The 12,956-nt window shown below is 33.1% G+C and overlaps 1 protein-coding gene across 1 annotated transcript in view; it reads left to right on the plus strand.

Moving 5' to 3' along the window:
* LOC111046415 (muscarinic acetylcholine receptor DM1) overlaps positions 1 to 12,956 on the plus strand; it is a 147,481-nt gene that overhangs the window by 71,060 nt on the left and 63,465 nt on the right. Inside the window, exon 4 of the mRNA XM_039431927.1 lies at positions 3,607 to 3,736. Coding sequence (XP_039287861.1) covers positions 3,607 to 3,736 — 130 coding nt within the window. The remainder of the gene's footprint in view (positions 1 to 3,606; positions 3,737 to 12,956) is intronic.

Below are 12,956 nucleotides of genomic sequence, written 5' to 3' on the forward strand. Positions count from 1 at the left end.
ATAGTGATCTGATATTTGTTACACGTTTTTAGTCCAAGACATAATATGTCTTAGACTAATTTTTAATGTTTCTTCAATCGGCAGGAAAACTTTGGTTTTTCAAAGTTATCTTACTCCCTTATTTTGGGGTATTTTCAGAAATCAAGATAAATATCCTACCAAATTTCCCACGCGAATAGAGTGTAAGTTGTATTATAATAGCTACAGTACATACGTACTGTATAGTATAGTACCTGTTCGTTTTTACCGTATAATTATATGATAATAGAAAGCTTTATTAAAAACAGCCATAACTTCCTTGTTTTCGGATATTTTCGAAAACGGGACTTACGCTTTACAGAATTTGGGGTCGCTGAATCCAAATACGAAATCAGAATCTTTCTATCTTCATTTTCAAGAAAGATAGTTTTTGAGAAAAAGTGGTGACCGGAGAGACGTAGAATCACCATGTGAAAGCAACGATTTGTCCGCTAGTATCTCGATGCAAGCCGGTTTCTGCTTGCCTCGAGGGGAAAAGACGTGACTAAACGAGGTTCCTGGCTAGGGGTCACCATGTGAAAGACACGATTTGACTCAATGTACTTCGACAAAAAAACGTGGACACTGTTCAGTATTCGAGTTGCACGTCTCCTATCGTGTGAAAGTAGCCTTGTGTACCGAACATAAAAATAGTTTAATCGGATATTCTGTGTTACTGTTCCCCAATATTTATATTTGTGAAATATTTGTTTGAATATCAATTGTAACTTTAACAGGTGATAACCTTTGGGTAAATTTTCGAGTCGACTTATAAAAATATTTCTGCAACCGGAAAAATAAAATAGTTTATGAAACAAAAATGATTCAAAAATGTGCAATTTACACTTGTGACTCCTAGTACATAATTATTTAAGGGTTTACTGAGAAAATGTTATGCGAATGGCGCGATTGCATCAGAGTTGTGAGTGTGTTTATTATTGTTACTCAAGTAATTTATGGTTACTCATTTGAATTTTGAGAAAGATGTGTTATGACGTAGGAAATCATTACCCGTTCGGTATTTCAATACCGAAAACTATAAAAAAATTTCACTTTGCTTCACATTTTGATAAGGTACTTACAATCAGGTGACAGGATACTGCAATGTGAAATCCCGAAACCAGTCCTGGAAAATAAATAGACAAATTTAGTCTTATCTTAGTTCAGTAGGTCAGTTTCTACCTCCCTGTTATTTTGTCATGTACAATTTATCTCGAGTAATGCGGAATGAGTAGCCTACTTCTTGAAAAAGTACATCCCATATATTAATTTTTTATTACAAATTATATGATCACAATGATGATGTGAATGTATGAAAATAGTATATAGACTTCATTTCAAAACATTAAAACATGCAGATAGGTTTGGACGGGATACCTGAGGGGGGTGTTGGTTCGGCGGTCCGCCTCAACGTTTTCCCCTGTTTTCATTATTTGTTTATATCAAACGAGAAGTTCCATAACCTTTTCTCTAGTCTTCAGGGTATTTAATAACATGATATTATTAGGAATGCAGCTTGGGATGATTGAATAATAATTGCAATTGCATTCCAATTTCCTGATTATGGATATTTACTGGACATATCTGCAATAGCAACGTCTAGGCTTATTTATAGGTATCGAGAGAGATAAATGGATAGACATTTCCAGATGGGTTGAAAACGATAAGAGCTAAGATATTCACTCGCATTTTCGCATTATTAAAAAAAAATGGAGTTTCCAATTGAAAGTTAATGTCAATTGGAATTTTTAGAGAAGCTCGTAAAATAATCATTGCACCAAAGTGAGATGGATGTTATTCCGCACTGTCATCAGCTATTTGAATATAGTTGGTCATGCTTTCTACGAACTGGCATCAGAGATTCTGGAGAGCTGACGTTGTTTATTTATTTATTGGATAGAGCAAACAATACAATAGTCAAAAAATAAAAATCAGGCTTCTGCCCAAAACAAAACATAAGTTTTGTTGAGATAAGTATAACTTGAGCTCTAGTATATCACTATACTGAGTCCAGTATAATTCACTATAAGCATGAATTGTACAATGTCGATCATTTCAAAGTTTGCCTCTTCTTCAAGCAAGTTTCAACGAATCACTTCATTGGCATGATTAGAACAAAACTATCATGAAATTCAATTTTAAATTTGAAACCACGATTCGCATCCAGAAAATCTGTTGTACTTTAGAATTTGACTCGAGATTCATCAAGAATCATTGGATATTGGAATAATTGGTATTCATTTATCTCGAATGAAATTTTCCATTTTCATTGAAATCTGGAATATTGATTCGTGAGAATCAATATTCAACTCATTTGATTACAATAAATCATAACTTCATATTGATATAATTTTCAGATCTTCCGCTGAAACTCAATAAAAATAATCAAAATCAAGTACATAACCATCTAGTTCATGACTGTGTGGAGTATTGAATTAATTGGAGAGCCTTGGGGCTGTCAGGATCATGTGAGCTAGAATAAGTTGGCACTTCTCGAGGCGAGTCGTGCTTTACAGCGTCGTGGAAATAACATATTGAATCGGGCGTAAGGCGGGGCTTGAGCATCTCGTTCACTTCTGGCGTTATTACGTTGCCTCATACCAATAATGGTCTCTATCCATCTTCTTCAAAGCATCACCTTGCAATGGGAGCTTTCAGCGTATTATTACAGACAACTTTCACCGTGGGGCGAAGAAAATATTCAAAGATATACTTGAAATTTCTGTACAAAGTGAAGCCGACTCGCGAAAAGGCCAATTTTGTTACGCTTTGATGTTCGATCTCTTTCGTTTCGAAAAATGTGAACACCTCCATTGAACCTTTCACAACACGAAAGTTTTCTCTCATATTGCTGTAAAGATTCCTCTCTATTGAGAAGTATTTTTCATTCAGTTCTATCCAAAATTGAATAAGGTGAAGTTTGTAAAAATGACATTAACAATACTGTTGCGGGTTTCTACACTAATAAAGCACTTGAGGCGATTTATATTGATTAGCTCTATTAGGCTACCCATAACACACGGGAGTAAAACTAGGCACAACTATAAACTGATAAACTACCTAATAAATTACACAGAAATATCACAAGCGTATACGTTAAGTCACTAACTAGTAAAAATAACTGTATAAGAATAACTGTCACTAAAATGAATAACTGTAAATAACGAACGATCCCGCTGTAGTTTCTCAACTGATCCCGACTGCAACACGCGCCATTTTATATAGGGCAGTAGAACACTCTTGAAGGGCCTAGAGGTGGTTGATATTCAACCGTTTTTTTTTCTGCTGAGGATGAAACCCAAATAAGCTCTAGGCTTGTGCGTGAGGGATGAAGCAGATGATAATGAGAGATGAATGAACCTGAAGTTTTAGGTGGGGTCCAAACCACAGGTTATTCATCTATGGTGATGCGTTATTATTATCGAAAATTACAATATTTTTCAGTTCAATTTACTTTAAGCTTGAACAAGATTCAAATAAATTCACAATTATCAAAAAAGATACAAGAACATATATATCAACATTTTCCATCAACTTGGATAGTTTGGGTGTTGTTTGTGTTTGCTGATAGCAGTTTATGTTGAACAGTGATGAAGCAGTGGATCTGGAAGACTGGCGTCGGAACGCGGGAGCAAAGACTGTCTCTGATGGCAATCTGAACGCAGCGTTCATGTCAAATTCAGGTGTCTGTTTAGACTCTTGTCACTACCATCACAAGGTAAGAGTGACACAAATATACAATATTATATTATTCTCCTGCATGAATCACCCTCATTTAATCGAAGACATGTAATATTTCAGTACGGTACTACAGTGGATTACAGGCGAGGCCGATAAAAAAATGCATCGTTCATTTGGAAAAAATTGTTACCCTCGGTTTCGCCTCGGGGATCAAACTTCCCCCTCAGGGAGAAAAAAAACAGTATTTTTCACTCTATATATACAAATAACTATTACATATTCATATCTACCGGTCGCTAGAGCAATGTAGAATGAATTTCGAACAAAATAGATCGCTATCACAAGGGAAAATGCTTGTTTCGATGCGGAAGAATACGGAAAAGGACATAAAAGGGAAATTGAGAAATTGAAAGAATGGAGAAGAAAACGGGAAGAAAAGGAAATTGGGCGAGAATGACAATAAAAAGAGGTGAGAGGGACAGCTATATCTGGGTTTGAATGAAAATGAGCTAGCTGAAGATCCAATGATTGAAGCTAGTTTTGATAGAGCAGTATGTTAGTGGATACACTTCAGATCAAAGCACTCTTGAGTGTGCAACCAGGAGGAAATATGAAGGAGGAAAAACAGAAGATTCATAAAAGAAAACTATTGAGTGAATATGGAATCATTGGAGGAAGAGGAGAGGAGAGGAGGAATGAATTGATTCTAAAAAAGTTGAAGAATGGAGAAAAGAAAAGGAAATGTTTGGATAAGTAATGTGACACTTCTGCTGAACATATTGTATTGAAACCTATCATAGAATGGCTTGTTATTAACAACATGGATATTAAAACTGATTAGAATCATATCATGTATTCTAATTATCTGGTATATGGCAGAAATGATTGAAACTGAAGAGTTTGATGAGGACGATTTGAGGACAATTGGAGGAAAAATTGTTCGATATGGAGCTTTGAGAAGTGTTAAGAAGGATTGAAATTACTAAGAGGGGATACATAATATAAATATCATGAATATTAGATAGAGAGAAATAGAGATAATATATAATAATATATTTCTATATAAAATAATATAGAGAGAAAAAAATAAATGAATAGGGTGAATATAATGAACAGAGCAGGAAGGAAGGAGATAGAAGGGAATGTTAGTTGAGAATAAAGGAGAATTTGGAAAAAAGAGAGAATACTGGAATTAGAAAGAAGAATGAGATAAATGATTGTGGTACAGGAAAGAGAAAATAGATGAGAGGGAATAGGCGGCAGCGAGGAGAGGAAAGAGAATAGAAGCATTCAAAAGGCAGTGTACCATCTGATCGAAGGCTTGTAAAAAACCATGTAAAAATTGTTTGTGCATCAGAGAGAAGGATAGAATATAGATGAGAACCCAGAGAACAGAGATGTAAAAATGAGGAAAATAGAAAAGAGAATAGTGTGCTTTAGTGGGACAGCTGGGCACACTCCATTTAACAGGAGTCGAACTAGGACAATGGAGTAGCTGCTGCACCCTGCTTAGGAGAAGCAGAGATGGAAGAATGGAGCAGCGATGGGAAAGACAAGAAGAAAGACAAAGCTCAAAGCGGCAAATTATCCATGAGCCGTTCTTTTGTAAGTTGGGTTTGCCTCGTTTCCGCGATTAAATTCCATATAAACTTTTCACTTAGTAGCAAAACAAATCAATAGCTGCTCTGCTCAAAAAGTCTGGCAGAAACTCCAATATAATATAATACCCGCAGTGCAGGTATTGACTGAATATGACACTTTTTCTCATGATTGTTCCTCATGACTTGATGTTCAAGAGTTTTTCGAAAAAATATAGGAGAGATACACTTTGCTGTTGTTCACGGTTTCAGAAGTTTACATTCTCAATCCTCAATAAAGAAGGATCTTTTTCATCTCCTTCAATATTCATTCCTTCATCGAAAATAATCACAGAAACGAGCTGTGATTATCACAGGAATCGATTAAACATCACAGGAGTGATTTATTTATTCACATACAAAATCTCACAGAATAAATCCATGAAGAGCCTATAGTGAAAATTCTTGATTTTCAATCGTCGAGGTCACCAATATAGGAATTTAATTTGATGATTCCCATGTTGAAATTGATTAAATGGGACTAAATGAATGATGAATTAATTTTAATATTTGAATGACAAAATTGAACTTTTTATAAATTAATATGAATATAAAACTGTTACAAGTGATAAACAAACTATGCTAGTTGAGAACAACACAGGTGGCAATCAGATGATTCGCCACAATCCTTATTGACATCAACTAGCTTAGATACATAATATTTGATGCAAAATAAGAATGAAAAAATAAAAGAGAATAGTAAACACAATTTTTGAATACTAATATGATAAGAAGAGGCGAAATGAGGCGAAATGAAAAAAAATAAACTAATGATAATAGAAGAATGAGATAAAACTAATAATAAAAATAAAATAAAGTTAATAGAGAATAGAGGAAAAATAGGACTTCAGAAGAGAGAAAAAAAGAAATGAGGGAGTTTAGTATAATTATTTATCAATCATGAGTCAGCTATAGAGCGATATGCTAGATCACAGGATTTCTTAAAGGTTTGGAAACGGTCAGCAAACGGTTCAATGCAGTGGCTTATTTTATTGTACAAACGTAAAGTTCTGTATATATGTAAGAATTGTAATGATGAGTCGCACCTGGAACAGAATATTTTTGGTCTTGGTCCATTAAACTGGACATGATGTTGCAATATATTTATAAATTCTGGCATGGATATAAATTCTGGTGATGTGGAACATCAGGCTCACAACCAAACCTGCTTCTTTGTAGTTTTTTTATTCCATGACTGTACACAGACTCCACTTGTACCATTTTATTATAGTGAACAACAACACTACTTGAATGCTCTTGCAAGATGATAAACTATAAAATGACAAGATAATACCTCAGATTCACATTATCTCATATCACCCATACTATATTAATTAACTGTCATCAACTTACCAATAGACTATAGTGACAATCCCCATGTATTCTATCTTATGAATCCTGAGAAGAAGGGAAAAATGGATTTAAAAGATTTTTAAGTTTTCTCTTCTCTTCCATCAGCAATTTGGTCTTATCTTTCAAGAAATATATAATAAATTGTAATATAAGCTTATATCATGAGATACATGTCTCGAGTGAGTCAGTCAGTTCAGATTTGAAGTACAGTGATTTCCTAGTGAGTACCTAGGACCTATATAGAAGCTATTTATTCCATATTTGTTTTGGTTTTTCAGGAATTGTGTTTATAACATTTTCGCACAGAGTCTGTTTCTTACACAAGCTCATACGGCCCATGAGCAGATAAGAGAGGTTTTTGTTCTCAAATTCATCACATTAATTATTATCATATTTTACTATACTAGTTATCTATTTTCCGGTCCTATCTGAGGCTGTTTGAGTTAGTTTATCCCCTTTCCGAGAAAGCGATCATCAGGAAACACTAAGAAGAGATCGCGGACATCCCAGGGAGAGATGGGTTGAGTTTAGTGGAACAGAGGTTAAGAATAGGCTTTAATGCATCCTATTTAATAGTGCATAAAAATTGCATTCAATGAGGCATGCAATTTATAGTCTACACAGCTGCTAATTTTTTACCAAGTTACATTGAGATATTGAATTGCATGCGTCATGGAATACGATTTAGAGTCAACTCGACAGCAGATTGTTATTATGAATAATTCTATAGTCTGATTTTCACTCTAATATTGACGTATGAAGGAGGCTCCTTTTTCCTTTTATATTATCCTTGAAATGCAAAATTTCCAAAAACCTTGTATATTCGTCGACGCGCAATTTAAAAAGGAACATACCTGTTAAATTTCATGAAAATCTATTACCGCGTTTTGCCGTAAATGTGCAACATATTAACATATAAACATAATTATAAACATTGTAAAGATACAGTTCAGAAAAGGACGTCTCATTAGCTAATAAACAATAGTTTGAATAGGCCGCCAGAGGCCGTCAACTTGATGACGTCACGAATCGATTTAGAGTGACCAATTGGAAAGTAATAATAATGATATTTGTTAATTGAAAGGCAATTTGTGAACTTAATGGGCTAGAAAAATAATTAATATCATGATCGTCACAACTAAAATGACAAATTCATAACATAGTTATATTATCATTGGTTGGTAATTCAAAAGTCAGCTGAACCTTGAGGGATGAACGAGAAAGATGGGTGACACTCTGTTCTGTCTTGTGCCGATTGATTCCTGACTGACTGTGATGCGTAATTGATCTCAACTATTTTTTAAATGTTTTATCTGTTTTTCTCAATGTAAATTATAGTTGGAGCTAAAAAAAGTAGGAACTCAAATGATATAAAAAGTAAAATCCAAGTTAAATTTAGTTTGCTCTATAATCTATCGCGAATGTAAAGTTAGTAGGCTAGCCCAACACGTTGAATTGAAGCAAAAAAGAAAAATCTGGTGTGGCGCACTCACACAACTTTCCTTGCCGTTATGAAAATTGATCACCTGACTAGTGCTCTCGCGCATCACAAGTCTACTTATAAACAAAGATCTGAAACAGCTGGTGACAGGACAATAACGCTGGAGACATGCGAGGTCTGCTATCTCTTCATAGTGAATCATTTAATAGAATCAACAGTTGCCAACAGATTGCAATTGGATAATCACATTTTCTTGAATTTCGAGCTTATTTTCAATTTTGGGTGAAAATGTTATTGAACATTTGTAGAGATTTTCATTGTCAATCTTTTCCACTTGAATTTTTTTGTTTAAATTGTATCTAAAGCCTTATAATTGGGAATCTAAAATCCAACTTTGCATAGATGAGGCGGAGCTCCTGAAATTTTTACAGATATGGGTTTTGTGGCAGTTGATAGAGCTTATCAATGACTATTTCAGGTATGAATTTAATCAAAATCGTCGGAGCCGTTTTTGAGAAAATCGCGAAAAACCCTGTTTTGACAACATTTTCGCCATTATAGCCGCCATCTTGAATTGCATTTGATCGAAATTGTTCGTGTCAGATCCTTATAGTGTAAGGACCTCAAGTTTCAAATTTCAAGTCATTCCGTAAATTGGGAGATGAGATATCGTACACACACACACACACACACACACACACACCACACACACACACACACACACACACACAGACCAATACCCAAAAAGACCAATACCCAAAAACCACTTTTATGGACTCAGGGGACCTTGAAACGTATAGAAATTTGGGTACCTTAATTTTTTTCGTGAAGCAATACTTTCCTTACCTATGGTAATAGGGCAAGGAAAGTAAAAAGTTAATTTCAATCCCAAACAAAAATTAGACGAAGGGCACGTAAGTAATAGATTTAGTGGCCACTAGTTTTTGAGTCAAGCAGTTAAATTTATCTAAAAAAAGAGAGGTCGTACATGATACTCATTAGTAAAAATTTTCTTGTACCAACTTGTTTGTTGAGTCAAATATTCCTATTGAATATTGGCCCAATTGCTTCAAACAAATAATAAGCTACATATTCGATACAAGTGTTCTGGTCTCTGTGAGCATTTCAAGCGAGCAGTATTATTTATATTATCTGGTAAGGTTAAGTTCTGGCTCACCTACAATAGCCTATTTTATCTACCACCCAATTCAAGCAAATAATAATGTCAAGGAGGCCCTGAGGTGAGTCAATCGTTGAATTTCTATCATTTTATAAGAAAAAAAACCCTTACAACATATAAAAATTTAAACATTCAAACATTAAGAGAAATGCCAAACCATCGACTTGAATCTTAGATCTCACTTTGCTTGGTCAGAAAAATGAGTAGTGGCAGTCTGGGATGCAATAGCTTAATTAAAATGTGTGATTTCCTCAGTATTGAACTGTTATTGGTTTCCAATTTCATTCATAGATGATGAATGAGCTCGGGAAACTGTGAACGCGTGGGCTCGATTATCATAAATGGAATACAGTAGTACCTTGAAGACTTGAGTACAACGCCTATTATCTGGAATCGACTCTGATGGGATCTTCCCAAACTTTTGTGTAACTTCCATTAAGCATTCTGACAGTCTGGCATCAATCAATCGCCTGTAACCTTTATAGTTTCACAGAAGTTTAGCTGAATCTCAATATGAATCACTTCAACAATCGAAAGCACTTAAAGATATTGCTCTATCTAAAATGATCGATAATATCTGCCTACTTGAATCAAATTGTCATGATTTCAATGAAATGCTTCAAAGATCTTAATAGTATCTGGAAAATGACCTACATCGAAATCAATTGTGAATCTCGAATTGGAAGTACAAGTCAATATTTCAGTCACTTGAAACCTGCATGAAATGAAACAATGATCAATGAAAATCCAGAAAACCATTTGATATCCTCTGTAACGTTATTTTGGGGTTACATGTGCCCAGCTGGCAGTCTGTAGGTAAAGCATGAGATATTTGAATATTTTTGATATTTTGGCACTTGCTGTAATAAAAATAGCATACAATTCTTACCAGCTCTTCGATGAGCTTATACCAAAATCTGCTATCAATCGCTGCAAACTGCTGCTGCTTTGTCAATCGGCAATCTTTACTGCTGGATTGACCGGCTCCGAAATTATAAATGTTGAAGAGGCTGTAGCAATGCTTCGACCTAATACTATGTCCTTGTATTTCAGTTAATTTGATTTCAGTGAATGGATTGAACCATTTAAATGAATCTTGAGAACGTATTATTTCTGAAGATTTAATGATCGGTATTGTATATCGATGATTTATCCAATTTATTCGATGAAGAATACAGTTGGTTGATACTTCTATTAATTTGTCAATAATGATAATGAAAAATACTAGTACAAGATTGGTCAAAAAATTTTTGAATTTTGAATCTTGAGAACGTATTATTTCTGAAGATTTAATGATCGGTATTGTATATCGATGATTTATCCAATTTATTCGATGAAGAATACAGTTGGTTGATACTTCTATTAATTTGTCAATAATGATAATGAAAAATACTAGTACAAGATTGGTCATGCATGAAGGCAGGATTAAAAATGAAAAGAACACCATTCAATCAACAAATATATAATTACAATGGAATCAACGCGCAAAAAATAATATATGAAACAATAAAAGCAAATATAATATGAGAAAATATACAAGAAAAATATCACAGATCACTCAATTAAAACTCTTGTTCTGCTTAATAGGATCAATCAATAACTTTCATGATTTTTGTATCGGCATACATTTACAGATTACTATGGCTCAATTATTTGACACGCTTCTGCTTATCAAATTAGAATTTCATACTTCAATATTCCAATAATATTTGATACTTCAAATATAAAATATTTATATTTTAATATAAAATATATTCTTATTTACTGATCTTTGAATACATTAACTGAGCATATTCAATAGTTTCAAATAGTGATATATAATTTAACATTCAATTCTCATATATATATATATATAATATATATATATATATATATATTGAGATTTCATGAGATTTACTCAAAAAAAATCATCACAATATATATATATATATATATATATATATATATATATATATTCAATTCTCATATATATATATATAATATATATATATATATATATATATATATATTATATATATATATATATATATATATATATATATTGTGATGATTTTTTTGAGTAAATCTCATGAAAGGAGAGAATTAACTAGAAAAATTATAATTACCCTTATAAAATGAAAGATTTGCCAAACGAACAGTTAGCACCCGAGCGATAAGGCTTCCTTATCAACAGCTGAGTATAAAATAAGAGTCCCGCTCTGTACTACGCATTTTTTTCCAAAGAATTATTTAATAAAATTATAATTATTTTGCAAATTAAGTACAAATCATTTATGAATTGCTCATTGAACTTTTGGAGGTTACACTTTTGTTTACAATTGATCAGATGTTTTGTATAAGACACAGCTGACTGACTCAATATATTATAAATGTCATGCCAGGTTTTCATGCAAGCTATAGCATTATTTCTAAAATAAAGAACTATTGAAAAAGGATAAAGAGTTTAAAATAGAAAAATGAAATGTATGTATTATTGTTAAAATTATTTATCACTCACGAAATTACATTATAATGATGAATGTTGTTATAACGAACTAGGTCATAGCATGAATATTGTATCACTGATAAGAGCAGCAAAAATTAATTATAACAGTTTCGAATATAATGAGAGTTGTATAGAAATATTGAATCATAAATTATTGATTCAACTGAGTCACATGGTGAATGAATCTCTTTGGCAAGTCTAAGCCAATCATATGTCATATAAATGGCACCAAAAGGGATTATCGTTTGAAAACATCATATGTTAATCTGTTATCAGCCAGCAAACTTGCCTTATCATATTATATTGAGCTAGTTCATGTACACTGTATAGGGGAACTGTATCTAGAGAATTAAGCAATTTAAAAAATTTTACAAATTAAGTTATTATTGTAATCAAAGGAATTATACTTTACTGCTTGCCACTGACGTCATGCCTATGTCATAATCATTCACCAATGGCAGATTTTCATGCAAATTAATTACACAGAGATTCACAGAAAAAGATTTTAGCCAAAGGCTTAGAAGAAGGCAAGACATTTCTTTTTTAAAATCCTCACCGTTAAGACCTTGTTAAAAGTTACCAAAGACCTATTAGTGAAATTTTGTTAGATTTTTTTGTACTTTTTATCTGTGAGCCAATATATTAGGCTAATTTATCTATTATTTTGTAAATTTGTTCATCAATCGATTATTCTAGAAATTCTAATCTAATTATTCCCTAATTTATTGGTGAAGGAAATATTTAATTAAAATTCCACATGTGCTAAGACCGAAGCCTGGACCAGCCACCGATCATACAAAATTTGATCTAAAGCGCCAAGAGGATTCACGTGAGTTTCATATTTTGGGGCCCCAATCTACGCTTTGAAAGAGAATACAGTGCAGAAAATATAAAATTTTCTTTGTTAAAGTAATGGCCACGCCGACAAGCGCTTATAACTATTAAGATCCTAGATTTTATCTGGTATAGAATTTATAAGAACTTGTAGTTGATTAACTATCCTCCGCTGCCAGAACCACGACCTGAGTAATTTTAAAAATCTTTTATGATTTGTTTTCATTATTTCAAAAAACTGTTAAATTTGTCAATTATGAGTTCTGTTGAATCATGCATGGTGTCATGCAAGTACAAGCACACTTCTAATCATTTTGTTAATGTTGA

This window comes from Nilaparvata lugens, chromosome 7 (assembly GCF_014356525.2).
Source record: "Nilaparvata lugens isolate BPH chromosome 7, ASM1435652v1, whole genome shotgun sequence".
NCBI classification, from domain to species: Eukaryota; Metazoa; Arthropoda; class Insecta; order Hemiptera; family Delphacidae; genus Nilaparvata; species Nilaparvata lugens.